The sequence below is a fragment of the Heterodontus francisci genome, chromosome 19, assembly GCF_036365525.1.
Source record: "Heterodontus francisci isolate sHetFra1 chromosome 19, sHetFra1.hap1, whole genome shotgun sequence".
Lineage (NCBI taxonomy): Eukaryota > Metazoa > Chordata > Chondrichthyes > Heterodontiformes > Heterodontidae > Heterodontus > Heterodontus francisci.
Window position 1 is genome coordinate 57,864,380 of NC_090389.1, and position 20,154 is coordinate 57,884,533.

At 40.8% G+C, this 20,154-nt stretch overlaps 1 protein-coding gene across 5 annotated transcripts in view; it reads left to right on the forward strand.

The window, feature by feature from the left end:
• LOC137380089 (ERC protein 2) overlaps positions 1 to 20,154 on the forward strand; it is a 966,513-nt gene that overhangs the window by 868,343 nt on the left and 78,016 nt on the right. For all 5 annotated transcript variants that reach the window (XM_068051709.1, XM_068051708.1, XM_068051713.1 and 2 more), the window contains one exon: positions 1,862 to 2,050. In XM_068051709.1, the coding sequence (XP_067907810.1) occupies positions 1,862 to 2,050 (189 nt within the window). The remainder of the gene's footprint in view (positions 1 to 1,861; positions 2,051 to 20,154) is intronic.

Sequence of the window (20,154 nt, forward strand, 5' to 3'; positions counted from 1 at the left end):
TACAAAATACTGAAAGCGTTAGACAGGGTAGATGCAGGTAAGATGTTTCCCCTGATTGGGGAGTCAAGAACCAGGGGACACAATTTCAAAATAAGGCGGAAAGCCACTTAGGACCGAGATGAGGAGAAATTTCTTTACTCAGAAGATTGTGAATCTTTGGAATTCTCTACCCCAAGGGCTGTGGAAGCTCAGTCATTGAGTATGTTTAGAGATTGACAGATTTCTAAATACCAATGACATAAAGGGATGTGGGGATAGTGTGGGGAAAAGGCATTGAAGTGGATGATCAGCCATGATCGTATTGAATGGCGGAGCAGGCTTGACGGGCTGAATGGCCTACTCCTGCTCCTATGTTCCTAAATCAACTCCCTTTATCCAGAAGATAGAATCATAGACATCTAAAACAAAAAATGGATCTATGACTCCACCATTGGTAATCAGTACATTGGCATTATGTGATCTAAACTAACTAAATATGAATGGAAAAGTGCTGATACTTCTCTTCATTGTCGTGGTGTAAATAGACAGCGTGAAACTACGCTGTGAATCTGCATCACTTAGAGAGCGATTGAAGACTGCAGTTGGCTGTTCACCTCAAGAAGGGCATTAGAATTGTTGTTGAAATAGAAATATTACAGTCTTCAGGGTTCATTGTCGGAATGTAAAAAACATGTACAAAGCACCTGTTTGTCAATTTGGGCTGCTTGTGAGTGGAACTTGACTTGTATTAACTGTACAATAGTGGTGCTTAACTAGTTGAAATTTGCTGTTGTGTTTGAAAGTCACATCAGAATTAAAAAATGTACGTGATTGGACCTGTCAAAGTTAAAGCACTGACTTGTAATATTTCATTTGTAATCTGTTTTATATCTGACACTTAAGGCAAAATATTGTAACTCAAATCTTTCAGAATATTTAGATTGTTGTGTGCCCAAACAAAATGAGTAGTGTTGCGTTTTTTTTCTCATAAAAGTGGAGGCGAATAAATGAACTTGGATAACTTTTATATGGTAATCAGCATAAAAAACCTAATGTTCCAGTCTTGTGAGGGATCCCAAAATGGTTTGTATACCTTTTTCATACTTCAACTAATTCTGAAGTATGCTGCATACTGACAAACATCCTGGTTGTTACAATTAAAAATAAATCTAGAAAAATACTGTGATGTGATGTTTCCATTCATGCCTTTGAAAGATACTAATCATAAAACTGTAGAAGTACATATTGAATTTCTTTATTAAGGAAACTGTTGTGGAAATTTACTGACACTCCCTTGAACCTCATGTCAAATATCTGTTCTTCATTGTGTGAACTATGGTCTTACAGTAGCTGCTGGTGTAAATTGCATTTGAAGATTAATCTTGTTGACCTAAGGTTGTTCTAAATTCCAATGAAAATGTTTTACCATTTGTTTACCATTTCTGATGTCATTTGTCAGTGACTATATCTTTTCAGTGAAATGGTGGTTTTTAATAATTGAACATAATTAAGTTTACAAAAGCTCTGTAGGTTCTTGTCAGTTTAGTAATTGTTGCCATCAAGTTTCACAGATGATGTAGAAACACATTTTTTAATGTGCAGCAAATGTAAACAATATAATTTTGCAATATTTCAGGTTAACTAAAATTTAAATCTGCATTCCTAACATTTGTAGTTACAAAATTTAGTGATTTAGCTAATACGAGATACCAACTTTACTGTGCCCTTTAATGATTATCCATCACCACATAAATGCTTGCACAAGAGTGATTAGGAATAGGGATCACGTGTTTGAGAAACTCAAAATTGTTTGAGAGATTTGACGAGAGAACTGTATTTCTCCATTAGTTCTCTGTTGTAATTCAATCTTATTTTATGTTAGATGATCCAGTCACTGTTGGAGGCATTCAACCACCGCATCAAATTAAAACTGTACATCGATCACTTGACCACACTTTGCCTGGAGCGGAATCCACAAGTCTTGGCAGGATTGCCATCATTACCAGTCAATGAGGAAGAGGAGGATGAGGTTTCCCGGGAGCGTCAGTTGCAGAGTTTGACACCTGAACAGGTGAGATATTCTAATTACATCCTTCACAGAATTGTTTTGTGTGTTGCAGTATAGCTTGAGACCCTACAGCTGGGGAAAAGCAAGATGTTAAACAAAGTATTTCATCTACTGGTAGAAATGTTAACTACTTTAAATCAAGAATGACAAAGACTGATCACTGTAAGACAGAAAACCTTTATTAGCTTAAAATTTGGTTGCTTAAGAGTGACTGAGTGAGCAATGTGCACCAGTTCTGTTATGGAATATTTACCTGTGACTATCCTGAGCTGTTTGCAGTGTAACAAAAATGAGAATGGTATTCCTATTATATTTGTGAATACTGAGAATAAGATGATGTTGGAGAATTTGTTCCATAGGTATTTGACCTCTTCACCCAAGCTGTGCTGAGTAGTATCTGTAAATCGCAAAGGGTCCATTGAAGTACTGCACCATTGAAAATAAAGAGAGGTTTTCAGATTTTGCTGCTTCACAATAATAAAAGTTAAGCAATCTGAACATATGCACCAGTGGGTACACAAAGCAACTTTGAGCTATTAAATAGCTCATTATGTAGCTTTTAATCCAGTCACATGGGAAACTACAAACTGTAACAACAGCTCATGAAATGTGAAACTATGGGAACAGCTGAGTAAATGCAAACACATTCTGATTTTAGAAAGCTGATAATATGAAAGATAATTGTGAGAGAACCCCTCTGTTGTGGTTACGTTGAAAAGTAGCTGGGTTTAAAAAAAAAAGTGCAACATTCTTTTTAATGTTCTAGAAAGAAGCACAGTTTTTTTTAAACTTAAATTGAAGTTTTTAAATAAACTTCTACATTCTCATCCATATTTTAGTCTTGTGCAATATTTACATCGGTAGGTCGTCATCAAGGGGAGTTTTGCTGCCAACGGAGAACCAACAATGTAAACAGCGCACCATTGCAACGGCCCCATCCACTACCGAAAGCAATGTTTTATGCAGTTGCTTTATTGGCAACAAAAGCAGAGCATGTGCTTGCAGATGGAAGCAGCTTTTTTTTGACTGCTGACAGGCTGAACAGTTTATCCTGCCCATACAGAATAATGAAGCAGTTAATGTACTTATTGGCCTGTACAGACCTTCCCAGCCATTATAGGAAGGTGAGTTTTCTAGCAATATATTAGCAGACCAAAACAATGCAACGAATGTTGTATGTTTGGTTAGTCTGCCACCATTTTCTATACTTGGTGAGTCAGCTAGGAGAGATTACTGCGTCATCAGTAATTTCAACATGAACTAATTTATTACATATTAACTATATAGCTATATTAACTATAAGTCTGTTTGACTTCACTGAAGCCATGCTGCATTTTCCTCCAGTCTCTCTCTCATGTGATCTCATATCATCATGATGGGAGGTATTCCTCAGACTATCTCAAACATTAACCCTTTCAAACCCTTATACTAAATCTCCCCCCCCACCCCAAAGTCTTTATCCATATATATATTTATACATTCATTTTTTACTTTTACATACTACCCCATCTCCCCCCAAGTCTCTGACATCACAGAATTAATCTGTCAGGAGGCTTCACAACTCTCCCTGATCGTGTTGTCAGACTCAGAAAATCAGTAGTCTTTCTCTGAACTCTTGTTTCTTGACTTGGACGGCCTTCATTGAGGTTTATAGTATCCGGTGTTTTCTGAATTTCAACATCTGGTTCGTCCAAATGTATGACTGATATTTTTGATGAATAGAAATAAGAATTCTCCTGTTCCCTCTTATAGTACCTTCTGAAGTTTGTACTAAATAAGATCTCTGTTGATTCTTAACTCTCTGGACGATTACCCCTTCTCTGCCTTGGTCTCGTACCCATGTCTTTTGTCCTTCCATCAACTTAGGTAGGTTCCTGGTACGATACTTCCTGTTACAATTATAAGCTTGTTGCTTTCGGTAAGACTTTCCTTTGTCGAAACTCTGATAATCCAGGACCTCTAGACCTGGAAGTAATTTTTTGAGTAGGATGGGAAGTTGTGTTTGAAGCTTCCTTCCCATCAACAGTTCTGATAGTGCTAATCCACATAGCAGTGGAGTAAATCGTTAGTTTAGGAATGCTGTTTGAAAATTTTCATTCTTCTTTAACAGTGCTTTGATAGTTCTGACTCCTCTTTCAGCTTCACCATTAGATTGAGGAAATCTAGGGGAACTTGTAAGATGTACAAATCCACAGTTTTCCACAAAATGCGTAATGTAGTCGTTTGCAAATTGTGGTCCATTATCTGGTGGTCCAATAACTATCTGGTCAGGATAAAGCAGAAATGACTATCTCCGTAGTTATTGTGTATAAACATGTGACTTCGATCCACCTTGATAAATAGTCAATGACAATCAGGTAGGATTTTCCATTAAGCGTGAATAGATCCATCCCCAGACGTTCCCATGGTCTGGTTGGAAATTGGGTCGAGATAAGGGGTTCTCTCTGATCCTGTCTGCAGTGCACATACCTGGTAATTAGAAATTATTTCTTCTATATCTCTTGATATTCCCGGCCATCACGTGGATGACTGAGCCTGTGCTCTTCATTTCATTGTACCCATGTGATCCTAGTGTATTTTTTCCAAGATGTATACCCGGAGTGAGTCTGGAATCACCAGCCTTTCATCATATATCAGCAAATCATCCATAATATAAAAGGGCCTTCTGTGTTTAAAGAAGATTTGCATCACCGTACTACTGGGATGCTGCTGTGGCCAACCTTGCATGCAATATTGACGGATACAGATACATTCCTCATCTTGCATCTGAGCATGGCGAATCTCTTGGATGTTTTTTGTGCTTGCCAGCCATTGTGATGCAATGAACTGAGAATATGACTCAATATCATTAATAAAGTTAACATCTGTTGTGTAGGATGGTCAACAGTAGCTCTGGACAGTGCATCCACTGTTGTGTGAAACAGTATACGTACAGGACAAGCAACAAACATGAATCTAATAAGCATCAACCGGAATCTCTGGATTTTCAGAGGCATCCTAGCTAGTTCCTATTCATCAAGTAAGGAAACTAGGGGTTTGTGGTCTTGTCTCTATGACCACCTTTAAGCTGATAATAGAATCTGAGAACCTCTGTGACTGTGAGAGCTTCTTTCTCTGTGACAGCGTATCTTGTCTCAGTCTCAGACAATGCTCGATGCATAATAAACCAGTCTTTAACATCCATCTGGTTGTTCTTGAAAAAGGACTGCCCCTAACTCTGTAGATGAGGCGTCAGCTGCAATTGTGGTTGGTAGTGAGGGGTTATAATGCATTATGATATTTGGCAAAATCAGCATTTTCTTGATCCTTTGAAATGCTTGCTCCTCATGTGTATCCCAACACCATGCTTGAGCTTTCCTTAAGAGTTGTCTTAAGGGTTCAGTAACTTGCGCAAGACTAGGTAAAAATTTTGCCAACTGACGGACTATTCTAAGAAATCATTGAAGATCTTAGACAGAAGTAGGAAGTGACTAATGGCTCTTTTCTTTTGCAGATCTGCCATTGTGCCCTTACTACAAACAATGCGTCCTAAGAAATGAATAGATGTTTTCAAGAATTCAAACTTTTCATTAAGTGTAAGGCCTTCTTTTTGTAGACGATTCAAAATCGCTCTAACCCTCAGGCAATGTTTTTCAATGGATTCACCATGGACTAAGATGTCATCCATATGGCATATTACTCCTTTAAGGCCCTGTAGAATGTTCGACATAGTGCTTCAAAATATTTCTGGTGCTGATGTTCTACTGAATGGTAAACGATTAAAACAAAATCTTCTGAATGGAATAATGAAGGTTGTCAATAACCTTGACTTCTTATCTTACAGAACTTGCCAAAAGCCACTGTTCACATCCAGCTTTGTGAACATGGTACTTTTGGATAACTTTGCCAAGCTTTCATCTACCAAGGACAGGGATGAACTTCTCTTATTAAGTTGAGTTAAGTCCACACAAATGCAAAGATTACGGTTAGGTTTAGGTACTGGAACCATTCCGGAGCACCACTTTGTAGGTTTAGTGACAGGAGAAATGACTTCCATCCTGGTCATCTCTTCTAGCTGATGTTGGACTTGCTTCATTAATGGGTGTGGTATATTCCTAGGTGTGAAAAGACATACAGGTCTAGCATCTTTTCACAACATAATACTGTTTTCGATCTTAAGTTTTCCTAGACCAGTAAACAATTTCGGAAAGTCTTTTTGGAAGTGACTACTGGATTCTTGTTCCCTAACTTCTTCCACTTTTCTTGTAACATGACGGTCAATACATGTTTAAGAGAGTAGATTAGAATAGTTCGGTGCTTGATGGCCAGCACAGACACGATGGACTGAAGGGCCTGTTTCTGTGCTGTATGACTCTAAAATATTTGATTCTGTAGAACATACAATGTTTCCAATATTTGCTTTCCCTTTTACTAGAGTATTGCCTGCAGCTTTCAGTTCAATCCCTCCTGGGCCATGTCACTGTGTCTCTGTTGGTTGCAGGCAATGGGTTAATAACCATGGATCATTGTCTGATAAAACTGTTACACTTGCTCCAGTGTCTAGTTTAAAATTGGTGATATGTCCGTTGACGTATATATCTGTAGACCAGAATACCTGATTAGGGTCGTTGTCTCACAAAGGAAGTTTTCTGATTTCTCTCCTGATGGAGATTGTTCAACTTCATTAATGGCTCTATGCGTGAAGACTTTTCCTTTAGAACCTGTGGGAGTAGAGATTAAACTTTGCCACGTCTTCCTAAATTGGCCAACTTTCTTACAGTGGAAGCATTTTGCTTTGTTTGCAGGACACTCTTTGCACCTGTGGGTCTTTTTGGCACCATAGTGCTGGCAGGGTTTCATGGCGTCTTGCACATTCCACCACCCCCCCCCCACCACCGCGTCCCCCACTCTGCAGGGTACTTTTTCTGGTGCTTCTTTTACAGCCCCTGTGCTTAAGGAACTGTGTGGTTGCTGGAGGTTTCGTAAACCAAGGTCTTTCTTCACCTGTCAGGATTGCTCTGTTGTTCTTCCGGATCTCTGCTTGTCTCACCAGCTGTAATACTTTGTCTAGGGTGAGGTCTTCCTTAGATTGCAATAAATCTGATATGGATTCGTCAGCAATACCTACTACAATGCGATCTCATATTAATTCTGCTCTGAGGTCTCCATATTCACATCCTTCAGCCAATCTGTAAAGTCATTAATAAAAACATCTACTGTTTCACCTGGTTTCTTGCCCCTTTTTCGAATCTTATTGCTCCTCAAGTTAAGATAACTATCAAAAGGCTTTTAAAACTTCATAAAGTTTATCTGATGTCTCATTAATGCCTCGTCTTGCAATAACATTGTCTGCTATTGCTCCAGTGGAATAAAGCAATGTGTTAACTTGTTCTCCTTCAGACTTGCTGTCTAATTTTGAAGCAATTCTGTACCTCAAAAATCTTTTTCACCAAAGTGACCAATTTTGAGTTTGATTTGGTCCTTCCATGTGTCCAAACCTCTCTGGTATCATAAATTTAAGATCCATGGCTTTCAATGTAGTTTGCTTTCTTTTTAAAATTTTCCCTCCAATATTGGAAGTTCTCCTGTGTTTTCAGCCTTGCGCTGACTATGGTCGCCGTTTCTCCCTGTGTAATCTCACTGCTAGACTCTATTTATTTATTTATTTAAATGCAGTTTTGCAGAGTTTTTTCTATACTCTTTTTACTCCCTTCACTTTGAGTATTGAGTGTTTGTAGCCTCTTTGTTTCTTCTTTTCTCTTGCGGTCACCCATGTGTAATTGAGTCTGCCCTTGCTAAGGACTAATGGTTTTCCCGGTGCTGCCTGCCTAGTGCCGTTAGGAACAAACTTTTACCCTCTTTACAGATTGCTCACCAGATCCCCAACCATTGCTTGGTTCTCCGACTCAAAGCCTGCGACCATTGGACCAGTATTTGTTTCATAAACTACCCGCCTCTGTGGTGCAGCCTGAATGCCTCTACAAGCTAATTCCCCGACTTTCCATGCCTCCTTCGTCCACAGAGAAGCTCTGGAGCTTTTTCACAGCCTCTTCTCAAGTTCTGCCGTTTAGGTGCCTTTTGTCAGGTCTGCTTTGTTCAAAGTATTCCTTCAGATTCTTCTGGGTGGTATATGGTAAGAACCACCACTGTTGACCATGTTGTATGGTTAGTCTACCACCGTTTTGTATTTGGCTCGTCTAGCTAGGAGAAATTACTGAGTCTTCAGTAATTTTAACATTAACTCATTTATTACATGTTAACTATATACAGCTTTATATAAGTCTGTATACTACTCTGAAGCCATGTTGCTTCTCCTTCATCTCATATGTAATCTCTTACATCATCACGGTGGGAGGTATTCCTCACCCTGTCTCAAATATTAACCCTTTCAAACCCTTATACTACAACAACCACTCATGTACAGTTGGAAAGTACACTGGCTGCTGTAAAACCATAATTTGTAGAACATCCAGAACCTGGAGTATGTATTGTATTACTGCTTCCTGATGCAGCCATTGTCTATTTTTTCAAACAACACAGGTAGAGAACTCAAACCCAAAAATAAATGAATGCAGACATTATTCTGTGGCTCTGATATTTCTTGAAATGCAACAGAGCGGCTCTTAGCCGGGTACGTGATGTCTGATAGTATGTATGCAAGTGTCCAAGTTAATATTTCCTGAAGTATTTATTTGAAAATACTTACTTATTGATCATGTGTTGAATCTGTCAACAAGAAATAATTGCATTGTTTTAACCCTTGACCTTCACAGGATATGAATCCTTGCTAGTCTTTTCTAATAGAATCCATACTTTTGCCTGACACTAAGATTGACAGGTAAAGGAAACACTCTCTCTATATCCACAAAATGTCAGGCTTCCCAATGAACAGAATTATTTCAGTACACTAAAAGCCTAAAGGAATGTGCAGGGCTATGAGAAATCTTGTTTGAACTCATTTGCTAATATCTTCCAACTTCTTTTGGAAAACAAATAAGTTCAAACTTTGTTTTACGTCGCTTTGTAATCCATAACCAGCTATGCCAGGCTAATGATAACTGTCAGCCCATTTCTGGGTTAATTTTAGGATTGCTGCAGAATTCAAGTATGATGTAGGAATGTCAGAAAGCAAGCTCGGTCCTCCAACTTCAGCCAAGCATTTCCAGCACTCGTCCAACTTCAAAATTAAATCAAATGTTTAACTGAAATAAAAAAGTTACTGCGACACTATACTGCACTCCCAGCGAGCAGTATTTTCACACTTTCCATCACATGAAGAGGCTGAAAGAGCTGACCACTGGGAGAACAACATAGTGTAATGAAGTTTTTATTTCGGTTAAGTGCTTGACTCAGCACTGAAATTGGAAGTGTGCTGGGCTCAGCAGTTGATATTCCCATGTTATTTCATGTTATTTTAAGGTATCGTAACACTCTGAAAATTAGCACAGGAACAAGCTAATAACTACAATTATTCTGAAACATGGGTAAACCGTTTGTAGATTACAAAGCTGAATTTGTAATCTGAGCAAGTTTCAACTTCAATTTGTCACACAAAGAAGTGGTAGATACTTGGGGTAAAACTTCAAGTAAGATTTTTGGCAGCCTTCCGTGGAGTATTACTTAAAAAGAATAAGAATTGTGCATAGCACATTGTATTTCTTTAGTGTTAAGAACGGTGTTGGCTTTGAAGATTTTCATTAGGTTATATTAAGTAAATAGTCGATTCTACAAGTTACCTTTGACTACCTACAAAGATATCTGTACTTTGCTAACTTCAACATTACCAGGCATTCGATTCAAATTCACCCTCACCACCCCAGTCCCCCTCCCCTAGGCCCAGAAAGCATGCCAGAACCACTGCAATAATTGTACAAATATTCTTACCATTTGTCAAAGACAAGTTTAACAACTTTCTCACTGCTGAAAAAAATGCATGCTTGCCATTAAACTACCAGGGACTACATCCGCCCTCTAGATTATCAATTGTTGGTGCCCTCCAAAAAAGACCAAGTGATAATTTATTGAAGTGACATTGGCCGGAATTTTACACCCCCACCCCCTGGGAGCGAACTAAGGCAGTGGGGGGAGGGGGGTGGCAGGGCAAAAAAGTGAGTGAGTAGCGGGGGTGTCGTTCCCGTCGCCTACCTGCCCCAGCTTCCATTCCAATGCGGGAGATTGAAAATGGGCCTTCCGCTCACTCGAGGCCAATTGAGGCCCTTAAGTGGCGAATTAACTGCCTCCTTCCAGTGCCGCTGGTATATTCGGTGACAGGGCACTTCGCCAGCTGAGGAGGCTGCCCGGTAAAACTTGGCTGCCTCCTTGAGGTCTCGGTGGGGGCCCTCCTGATCGGCCACCCTGTGCCCCACAGAGGGTCCTGCCAGCAGCACAAGCTGCCCCCACTGGAGCATCTTCCCCCACCCTCCTAATTGACTCCCAGCCCCCTCACTGGGGCCCAGCGATTTTCCCCAGCGAAGCCCGAATCCCCACTCACATTTCAGGGCCGGCGTACCTCTTCCTCTTCTGGCAAGGTGCAGTCCCAGGAGTGGCCACTGCTCCCAGTGGCCGCTGCTGGGACTGTAGGAGCTTCTGGCCCTCTGATTGGCTGGCAGCTCCTGGAGGTGGGATTTTCTGCTTCAGAGGTATGGAAGCCCTAACCAAGGCCAGTCGCTGCTTGGTTTCCAGGCGGGCCTCCGCTACAATGTAAAATTCTGGCCATTGTTTCAGTAGCTCCAGCTGTGGAAGGCAGCCAATTTTTAATTACGAACCAGGATGATGAATATACATCATGTAGCATTTTCACATAGTGGGTGGATTCTTTCCCTGCTCGCTTAGACCAATATTATTTACTTAAAAGCCTATTCCAACCTGGAATTATAGAATAAAAGCAAAATACTGCAGATGTCGGAAATCTGAAATAAAAACAGAAAGTACTATAAATACTCAGCAGGTCTGGCAGCATCTGTGGAGAGAGAAACAGAGTTAACGTTAGATGCTGTCAGACCTGCTGAGTACTTCCAGCACTTTCTGTTTTTATTTCTGAAATTATAGAAATTGAGCTTATGATTTTTGAGTTCTAGTTCAAACGGCTCCATTCTGCTTAAATTGTATTGCATTTTTATTTCAAGTGATAAACCAAAATAAATTAAAATGATTTCACAATTATAACTATTTTTACAAATACCTTTACTGTGTATCAATAGAATGGAAATTGAACTACTTGTATAAATGTATTATAAAAGCAATACTACTTGTCCGACATCCAGTCCTGGGAGAGCCACATAACCCTTCATTTAAACATTGGGAGCAATCACCTTTGGCACCCTGCCCATGAACTCTGTACCCTTGACACCAATTTTTGCACCCTCCCTATCTTTAGTTAAACTAGACTATCCTGTTTGATCGATAGTTGAGTTTCCAATCCTATATCTTCTTCATTACAAAAGCTACCTACATTCAGCTCTGTAACATTACTTTTCTCCACCCTACAGTCTGTTGAAAGCTATATCCATATCTTTCTCTGTCTCTCACTCCGTAGCTGTCTCACTGGCTCTTCCTCACCAGATACCCATCTTTCTTTCGCTCTCTCTCACTCCCCCCCTCTCTCTCACTAGGTATCTGCCCTTTTCTCTCTCTCTCTCTACCTGGTTTTTCTCTCTCTCATTCTCTACCTGATGCTATCTCTGTCTCTATATATCTGTTTTCTCTCTCTCGGGGTACCTGGCTCCCTATCTAAGAACATAAGAAATAGAAGCAGAAGTAGACCATACGGCTCCTCGAGCCTGCGCCTCTGTTCAATATGATCATGGCTGATCTTCTGCCTGAACTTTGTTTTCCCTCCCGCTCCCCATATCCCATGATTCCCTGAGTGACCAAACATCTGTCTATCCCAGTCTTAAATATACTTAATGATGGAGCATCTACAACCCTCTGGGGTAGAGAATTCCAAAGATTAACAAGCCTCTGAATGAAGAAATTTCTCCTCATCTCAGTCCTCATTGATTGCTTCCTTATCTCGAGACTATGCCTCCATGTTCTAGATTCCCCAGCCAGGGGGAACAACCTCTCAGTGTCTACCCTGTCAAGCTCCTTCACCATCTTGTATATTTCAATGAGATCACCTCTCATACTTCTAAACTTTAGAGAGTATAGGCCCAATTTACTCAGCCTTTCATCTTAGGACAACCCTCTCATCCCAGGAACCAATCTAGTGAAGCTTCACTGTACCACCTCCAATGCAAGTATATTCTTCCTAAAATATGGAGACCAAAACGGTGCACAGTACTGCAGGTGTGGTCTTACCAAAGCCCTTTGTAATTGTAGCAAGACCATTACTTTGTACTTCAATCGCATTGCAATAAAGGCCAACATACCATTTGCCTTCCTATTTGTTTGCTCTACCTGCATGCTAACATCCCGTATTACTTATACGAGTACACCTAAGTCTCTCCGAATATTAATATTTAGAAGTTTTTTTTTAAATTCTGTTTTTTTTTTAATTCTCACTACCAAAGTGAATAACCTCACACTTCCCCACATTATTCTCCATCTACAAATTTGTTGTTCACTCACTTAACCTGTCTATATCTCTTTGCAGGTTCTTTGTCTCCTCCTCAGAGCTTACATTCCCACCTAACTTTGTATCATCAGCAAACTTGGATATACTACTCTCAGTCTCTTTCTCTAAGTCATTGATATAGATTGTAAACAGCTCAGCACCGATCCTTGCGGCACTCCACTTGTTACAGCCTGCCAACTTGAAAATGGCAAGTTTATTACTACTCTCTGCTTCCTCTCCATTAACCAATCCTCCATCCATGCTAATATATTTCCCCAAGTCCTTGAACCCTTATCTTGCATATGGCAGCTTATCAAATGTCTTCTCCTCCAATCAAAAAGAAAGAGGCTATCTGGTGGCAATAGAGGACGAGTGGACACCACCTTGCATAGTGACGTCCGGACCCTAGTGTGTGGTGAATGTGTGTAAATCTGAAATAGTATTTTTAGTAGATCTGTAGAAATTTACACACAAAAGGAGGCCACTCACCCCATCATGCCTGTGCTCTTTTGCTAAAACAATTCTAAGCTGGCTTGCTCTCTTCGTACATTCCTGTATTTTTGTCTACTTCAATATTTATCCGATTTTGCTTTGGAAGATGCAACGGTTTCTGTCTCAACTCTGTAACAAGGCATTTCATGCTCCAACAGTCATCTTTGTGAAGAAACTTCTCCTCTCCTCACTCTCTTAGTAGTAACTTTAAAGTTAAACCCTCTTGTTACCAATTCCCCAACAAGAGGAAGTAGTTTTTCCCTGTTCCCTATTCTTCATAATTTTAAAAACCTCCATTTAACTTCCTCTTTGCCCTCAATGCACAGGTAGAAATCGTTTCAGCATCTTAAGCTCAACTATAGTTTCCCATCCCTTGCAGAATTCTGGTGAATCTACACTGTGCATTGTGGCTTTAGTGTGCTATCTATAATAGGGCAACCAAAACGGCACACAGCACTATAACCTAACCAATGTTTTATATAAGTTAATCATTACTTCTTCAGTCTTGTATTTTCTGTCCCTATCTGTAAAGCATAAAGTTCTATTACATTTTTTGATGGTTTTATTTACTTGCACTTAGCACTTCCAAAGAATTATGCTTTTACAAAGAAAGACTTACATTTATATAGTGCCTTTCACAACCTCGAGACATCCCAAAGTGCTTTATAGCCGATGAAGTACTTTTGAATGTAGTCACTGATGTAACGTAGGAGACATAGCAGCCAGTTTGCGCACAGCAAGCTCCCACACACAGCAATGTGATAATGACCAGAGATTTACAGCATTTTCTGTTTTTCGTTTCAGATTTCCAGCATCCACAATATTTTGCTTTTGTATTCATCTGTAAAATACTAGATATATTGTCTACGTCTCTGCTCATGCCCTGCTGCCTTGTTCGGCTATTTATTTCAATGTTCCTGCTCTAGACATTCTTCAAAAATATGAGCAGAGAAAAGAGACATGTAGTGACATTTTTTGAGTCAGTGACTGAGCCAACTGCTCCTTCATACCCAGTTGTCTGCTACTGAAGTGTTCAACCAGAAGTGCATTTTTAAAGGCTTCACTCTAATTTACATGCACTCCAGTTTACACCCATTTTACACATGATTTAAGTCGATCACTACTCTGAGAATGCAAATGAGTTAACTCAGGAAACCCTCATGTAAGTGCCTCTGCCTGTCCATCAGCGGGCACGTTTTTTTTTCCATTGTTGACTACACTCACACCTACATCTATTACATTCCTTTTATCTGTCTAACTTGTTACATCTTCAAAAAAAAATTAAATTTGTCAATCACACCTTGCCTTTCACAAATCCAATGTTGAGTATCCTTGATTAACCCATGCATTTCAAACTGCTTATTGATCTTATCTTGAATTATGCACTTTAATAATTTGCCCACAATTGACATTTGACAAAATGGGTGCAAGGTACCCAATTTATTCTTCTCTCCCTTTTTAAACAAAAGATGGCAACTACTCTGCAGTCCTATGGCGCAACTAACATAATTAAGGTGACAAATTTAGCCAGTGCCTCAGTTGCCTTCTCTCTGACAAATCAGTCTCGTGTGCAGGCCGTCAGGGCCTGATAATTTAATTAAGTTTTAATTAATAGTTGTTTAGTAATACAGAACTTGAGTATTGCTGAAAATAGAGACATGTTGTCAAAGCTTTTCGTCTTGCACTCATCAGAACAATCACAAAAACAACCAATGTAAGGGAAAACAACAACTTACGCTGCATGAGAAGGTTGATTGGTTGGCAAGTGAACTCTGATTAGTAGAGGCGTTGCCATGGCAAATTCACCTGTTTACGGTGACTGACAGTTAACTGCCAAGCTTTATTTAAAATTTAAACCAGGCAGCTTGTCTCTGATTCGTCAAGTCATTGCCCTGAGGATTGAACCATAGAATGCTGTCACATATTTTGTTTAGCTGTAACAGGTGCAATGTTTGTACATATTCTTTCTGTCTGCAAAGAACAGGGCCCTGTGTATTAATATATGTAGCTTCCACTTCACGCAAATGCGCCACACTGCGAGCCCTACTGACAATCTTAAATTGGTTGCCAGAGTAATTCTTAGCACGCTGTGAATTATTTAGTAAATGTTGTCCAATCACGGAATCGCATCTAACGTTGGACACTGTGTTTTGAGTTTTGCAAGCATGGGCTGGTTGGGTACGGCCCGTACCCAAAGAATTTTAATTCTTTCATGAGATGTGAGCATCCCTGGTAAGGCCAGCGTTTGTTGCCCATCCCTAATTGCCCTTGTGAAGGGGAGGTGAGCCATCTTCTTGAACTGCTGCAGTCCATGTGGTGTAGGAACACCCGCAGTGTTGCCAGGAAGGGAGTTCCAGGTTTCTGACCCAGTGACAGTGAAGGAACGGCAATATAGTTCCAAGTCAGGATGATGTGTGGCTTGGAGGGGAGCTTGCAGGTGGTGGTGTTCCCATGCGTCTGCTGCCCTTGTCCTTCTAGGTCACAGGCCAGCAACCTGCAACTTCAGAGCCGCATGCAGTTCTTCAACATCTCATCTGCAGCTTCCATTTAGTGGTGTTTATATTGCCAATTTGTAACAGTGTGCTAACATTTAGTGATCAATGTTTCTGCACCTATCAGGCTATTTTACAACTGCATTTTGAAATAGAAAAATGAACAGTAGTTTAGAGGACTCATTCTTTCTTATCCATGTGTGCGATTTAGTCCACTCCAGCAGCTGAAACAAGACTTTCTGCCAGTTCATGTCATCATTGCATTAATTAATCCACGATTTGGTTTAACTGTAAATCAGAGATTAATGAATTTTAAAATTCAACACGTTCAAATAATACAATGCAGATAAACTCACTGCAGCGAGTTATCAAAGCTCAAAACTTTTGCTGAAAAATATCCACCTAGAACTGAAAGAAGACGTGCTGTTGTGATTCGCCAGGAAAAAATTGATAAAGCTGCAGACAACTTTAAAATTTGGGTGGCATCAAGATTCAACTTTGAAAACAAAAATAACGGTTTTTACGTATTCTTGGGATGTAGAAACTGGATTTTTGCCCGACCTGATTGAAATTACATGAAATTTAGTAGTAACTGCGGTCATTCTTATAAGCATCAGAGAGAAGTTAAAGCAAATGACTTTTTACAGCCTCATATAAGTGCATAATGTTCCTTAGATTCACGCTAAATAATTTTTTCTTTTTTGGGTATGCTTATGCCTTTACTCTATTTTTCAATTCTTTTCATCTTGCAGCTCCCAATAGTTAATATTTTAGGCAATTTTTTTTTGCAGTGAAAAAAGGTCGCTGACCGCTGTTCTAGATGGTAGAGGTTGCGGGTTTGGAAGATGCTGTTGAAGGACCCTTGGCAAGTTTCTGCAGTGCATCTTGTAGAGTGTACACACTGCTGTCATTCTGTGCCAATGGTGGAGGGAGTGACTGTTTAAGTTGGTGGATAGGATGTTGATCGAGCAGATACTTGTTTTGGAAGGTGTCAAGCTTCTTGAGTGTTGTTGGATCTGCACTCACCCAGGCAAGTAGAGAGCATTCCATCACACTCCTGCCTTGTGCTTTGTGTTATGAACGCTGGACTTTGTGTTATGATTATGTTTTTAAAAACTGCAATCTTTAGTGCAGTTACCTCACACCAAGTCAGCCTAGAAACAAGACAGGGATCCTGGTTACCATATGAACAAGGAACCCAGATCAAAGACCCTTTTGAAAGCAGAAGGCACGGTTGTAACACCTGAAGAACAATGGGTTTCGCTCTCTTAAATTGTAAAGCAGGAGCCAGAGACTCTGTAGGTACAAAATCGAGTTGAAATTTTTTTACACCTGGAAACAAAGGAAGGCCCGGGTGATTCTGCTGTGGCCGGACTTGTGGACTTTGCATATTAGAAAAGACAGATGAGTATTGACTTTTGATTCTGAATAAATTCAACAGACTTTTAGAAGTCTGAAGGCAGGCTGTAAGGAAGACCAGAAAACAAAGACGATCAGTGGCAGCCTCAGAAGAGCGAGAGAGAAACCATCTGCTCTCAGTACACTGATACAGCAAAAGGCTGCTAAAACTTGAACCCAATACAAAAGCTGAGGTTTGCGGAGGAAAAAAAGACCAATGGGATCACCAGAAATCGCTTTATTGATGGAAGTCCAGGTCGAAAGTGTTCGGAAGAAGTGAGCAAGGAGGACATTGACTTTGAGAATTACTAGGAGATCCAATCCATTGCAACTGGGAGGAGTTTGGGACTTTTAACCGCAAATGTATCACTTCAATGAGGACACTGTGTAGCATATAAATGTGGTGTGGGATTTTCAAATGTTTTAATAAGTTAAGGGAAATATCATTCTCTGTAATTTAGTGTATTAGCTACTTACAAAGTACTATTTAGTTACTGTTGATTTTTAGCTTAGTTATCGTAAAAGTCTTAAAATGCGAAATCTTATCGTGTACTTCTTTAGATTGGTCTGGGGAGTTTATATCCCTGCTTTAACATTAATGGTCTCACTGAGGTCGTAACACGCCATGCCACCGTGATCTCGCTAATCTGCATAGGCTGGGCGGTCTGCCCCCCCCACCCCCACCAATCACGTGGTGGGGGCAGATTCTCCGACGCCGGCAACAATGTTAGCTGCCTCTGCTCAGGCGCTGACACCATTTTTAAAGGGCTGTCAGACCTGCACAGTTGAACCCCGTACCACCGCCCCCCCCCCCCCCAACACCTCCCCAAAAACACAGTGAATTGATTTTTGGCCCATACCCACCCCCCAGTGCAAAGAAAATAAATGGCTTCCCTGTTTCTCACCCCACCCCCCGCTCCACCAAACCAAAACATTTTTATTCAATATGTGACCTTGCCCCCCCCACCGCCCCACCACAACTGCACAAAGTGCAGAGACCATCCCTTCCCACCCCCCCTTACCCTACACATGCAGATTTGACACGGTTCCCCACCCCCCCACTATATAAAAATCCTAAGTTCCTTCCTTCCCCACCTCGGTGGTGCCAGCTTTCCACGGATGGGAAAGTGAAGGCGCGAGTGCCAGCCACCACACACAAGATCACGGGCAGCGGCAAGATCGCAGTGAAAGATATGTTAATGTATTCATGTCCTTTATTTAAATATTTAAAGTTGGGTCCCGTCAACCAAGTGGCGGGGGCAAGGGTCTGCCGCAGAGCCTAACTGCCGCCAAGAAGATCGGGCCCAGCAATCCTAGCATCGGGCTCTGTGGCAGGCCACTACCTCAACGATCTTCCGTGATTGTATTTAGTATTGTTAGTCATAATGATCATATGCCTTTTTAAGCTTCAGTTTAGTTGTAATATCTCGATTAATTCATGGAACTCTATATTTTGATGCAGCCTGACTTCACCTCATAGGAATATATTTACTCAAACAGTAGCAGTAGGACAAAGGTTACAGGTTCAAACAGATGAAAGGCAAAGTTCGAATTGATGTCAGGAAACTCTTCACACAAGGAGTGATCCATGCATAGAATGGATTTCTGGGTAGTGTAGAGGCAATAACCTTGCAGTCACATAAGAAATTGTTGGGTGCTGTTATGAGGGGGACTATAGCTTTTTCAGAACATGAACTAGGATGGACCAAGTAGCCTTTCCTGTCTCTATTTTGTTTCAGTTCAGCTGATCTCCAGTGGGAAAGAGGATTGTGCCTCCAGATTTATCAGAACTGTTGGTTCCCATTTAAACACAACAGTGACATAACCCATGACATTGGAAAGATGGCATTGTAATTAGTGAGGTGAGAGTGACTACCCTTGACATCAAGGCAGCATTTGACCAAGTATGGCATCAAGAAGCCCTAACAAAACTGGAGTCAATGGGAATTACGGGAAAAGTCTCCCCTGGTTGGAGTCATACCCAGCACAAAGGAAAATGGTTGTGATTGTTGGAGGTCAATCATCTCAGCGTCAGGACATTACTGCAGGAGTTCCTCAGGAAAGCGTCCTAGGCCCAACCATCTTCAGCTGATTGGTCAATGACCTTCCCTCCATCATAAGGTCAGAAGTGGGGATGTTCACTGATGATTGCACAATGTTCACCATTCACAACTCCTCAGATACTGAAGCAGCCTGTGTCCAGTGTAGCAAGACCTGGACAACATCCAGGCTTGGGCTGATAAGTGGCAGGTAACACTTGCGCCACACAAGTGCCAGGCAATGAACATCTCAAACAAGAGAGAATCTAACTATCTCCCCTTGATGTTCAATGGCATTACCATCGCTGAATCGTCCACTGTCAACATCCTTGGGGTCACCATTGACCAGAAACTGAACTGGACCAGCCACATAAATACTGTGGCTACAAGAGCAGGTCCGAAGCTGGGAATGCTGCAGCAAGTAACTCACCACCTGACTCCCCAATGTCTGTCCACCATCTACAAGGCACAAGTCAGGAGTGTGATGGAATGCTCTCCACTTGCCTGGATGGTTGCAGTTCCAACAACACTCAAGAAGCTCGACACCATCCAGGACAAAGCAGCCCACTTGATTGGCACCTCATCCACCACCGATGCACAGTGGCAGCGGTGTGTACCATGTACAAGATGCACTGCAACAACTCACCAAGGCTCCGTCGATAGTATCTTGCAAACCCCGCGACTTCTACCATCTAGAAGGACAAGGGCAGCGGATGCATGGGAACACCACCACCTGCAAGTTCCCGTCCAAGTCACACACCATCCTGACTTGGAACAATATCGCCGTTCCTTCACTGTTGCTGGGTCAAAATCCTGGAACTCTGTTCCTAACAACACTGTTTGTGAATCGACACCCCAAGGACTGCAGAGTTCAAAAAGACAGCTTGCCACCACCTCGAGGGCATTTAGGGATGGACAATAAATGCTGGCCTAGCCTGCAACGCCCACATCCCATGAACAAATAAAAAAAAGTTTACTATCATATCATTGTTTATAATAATAAAAGTTTAAATTTGCTAATAATACATAGACAAACTAATGTTTTAAAAAATCAGTTATTGAACATATGATAGTATTGAGGATAGTGCTTTAAGAGACTACACAAAAAGAGAATTATATGAAACAGAGCATTTTAAAACGAATAAATAGCCC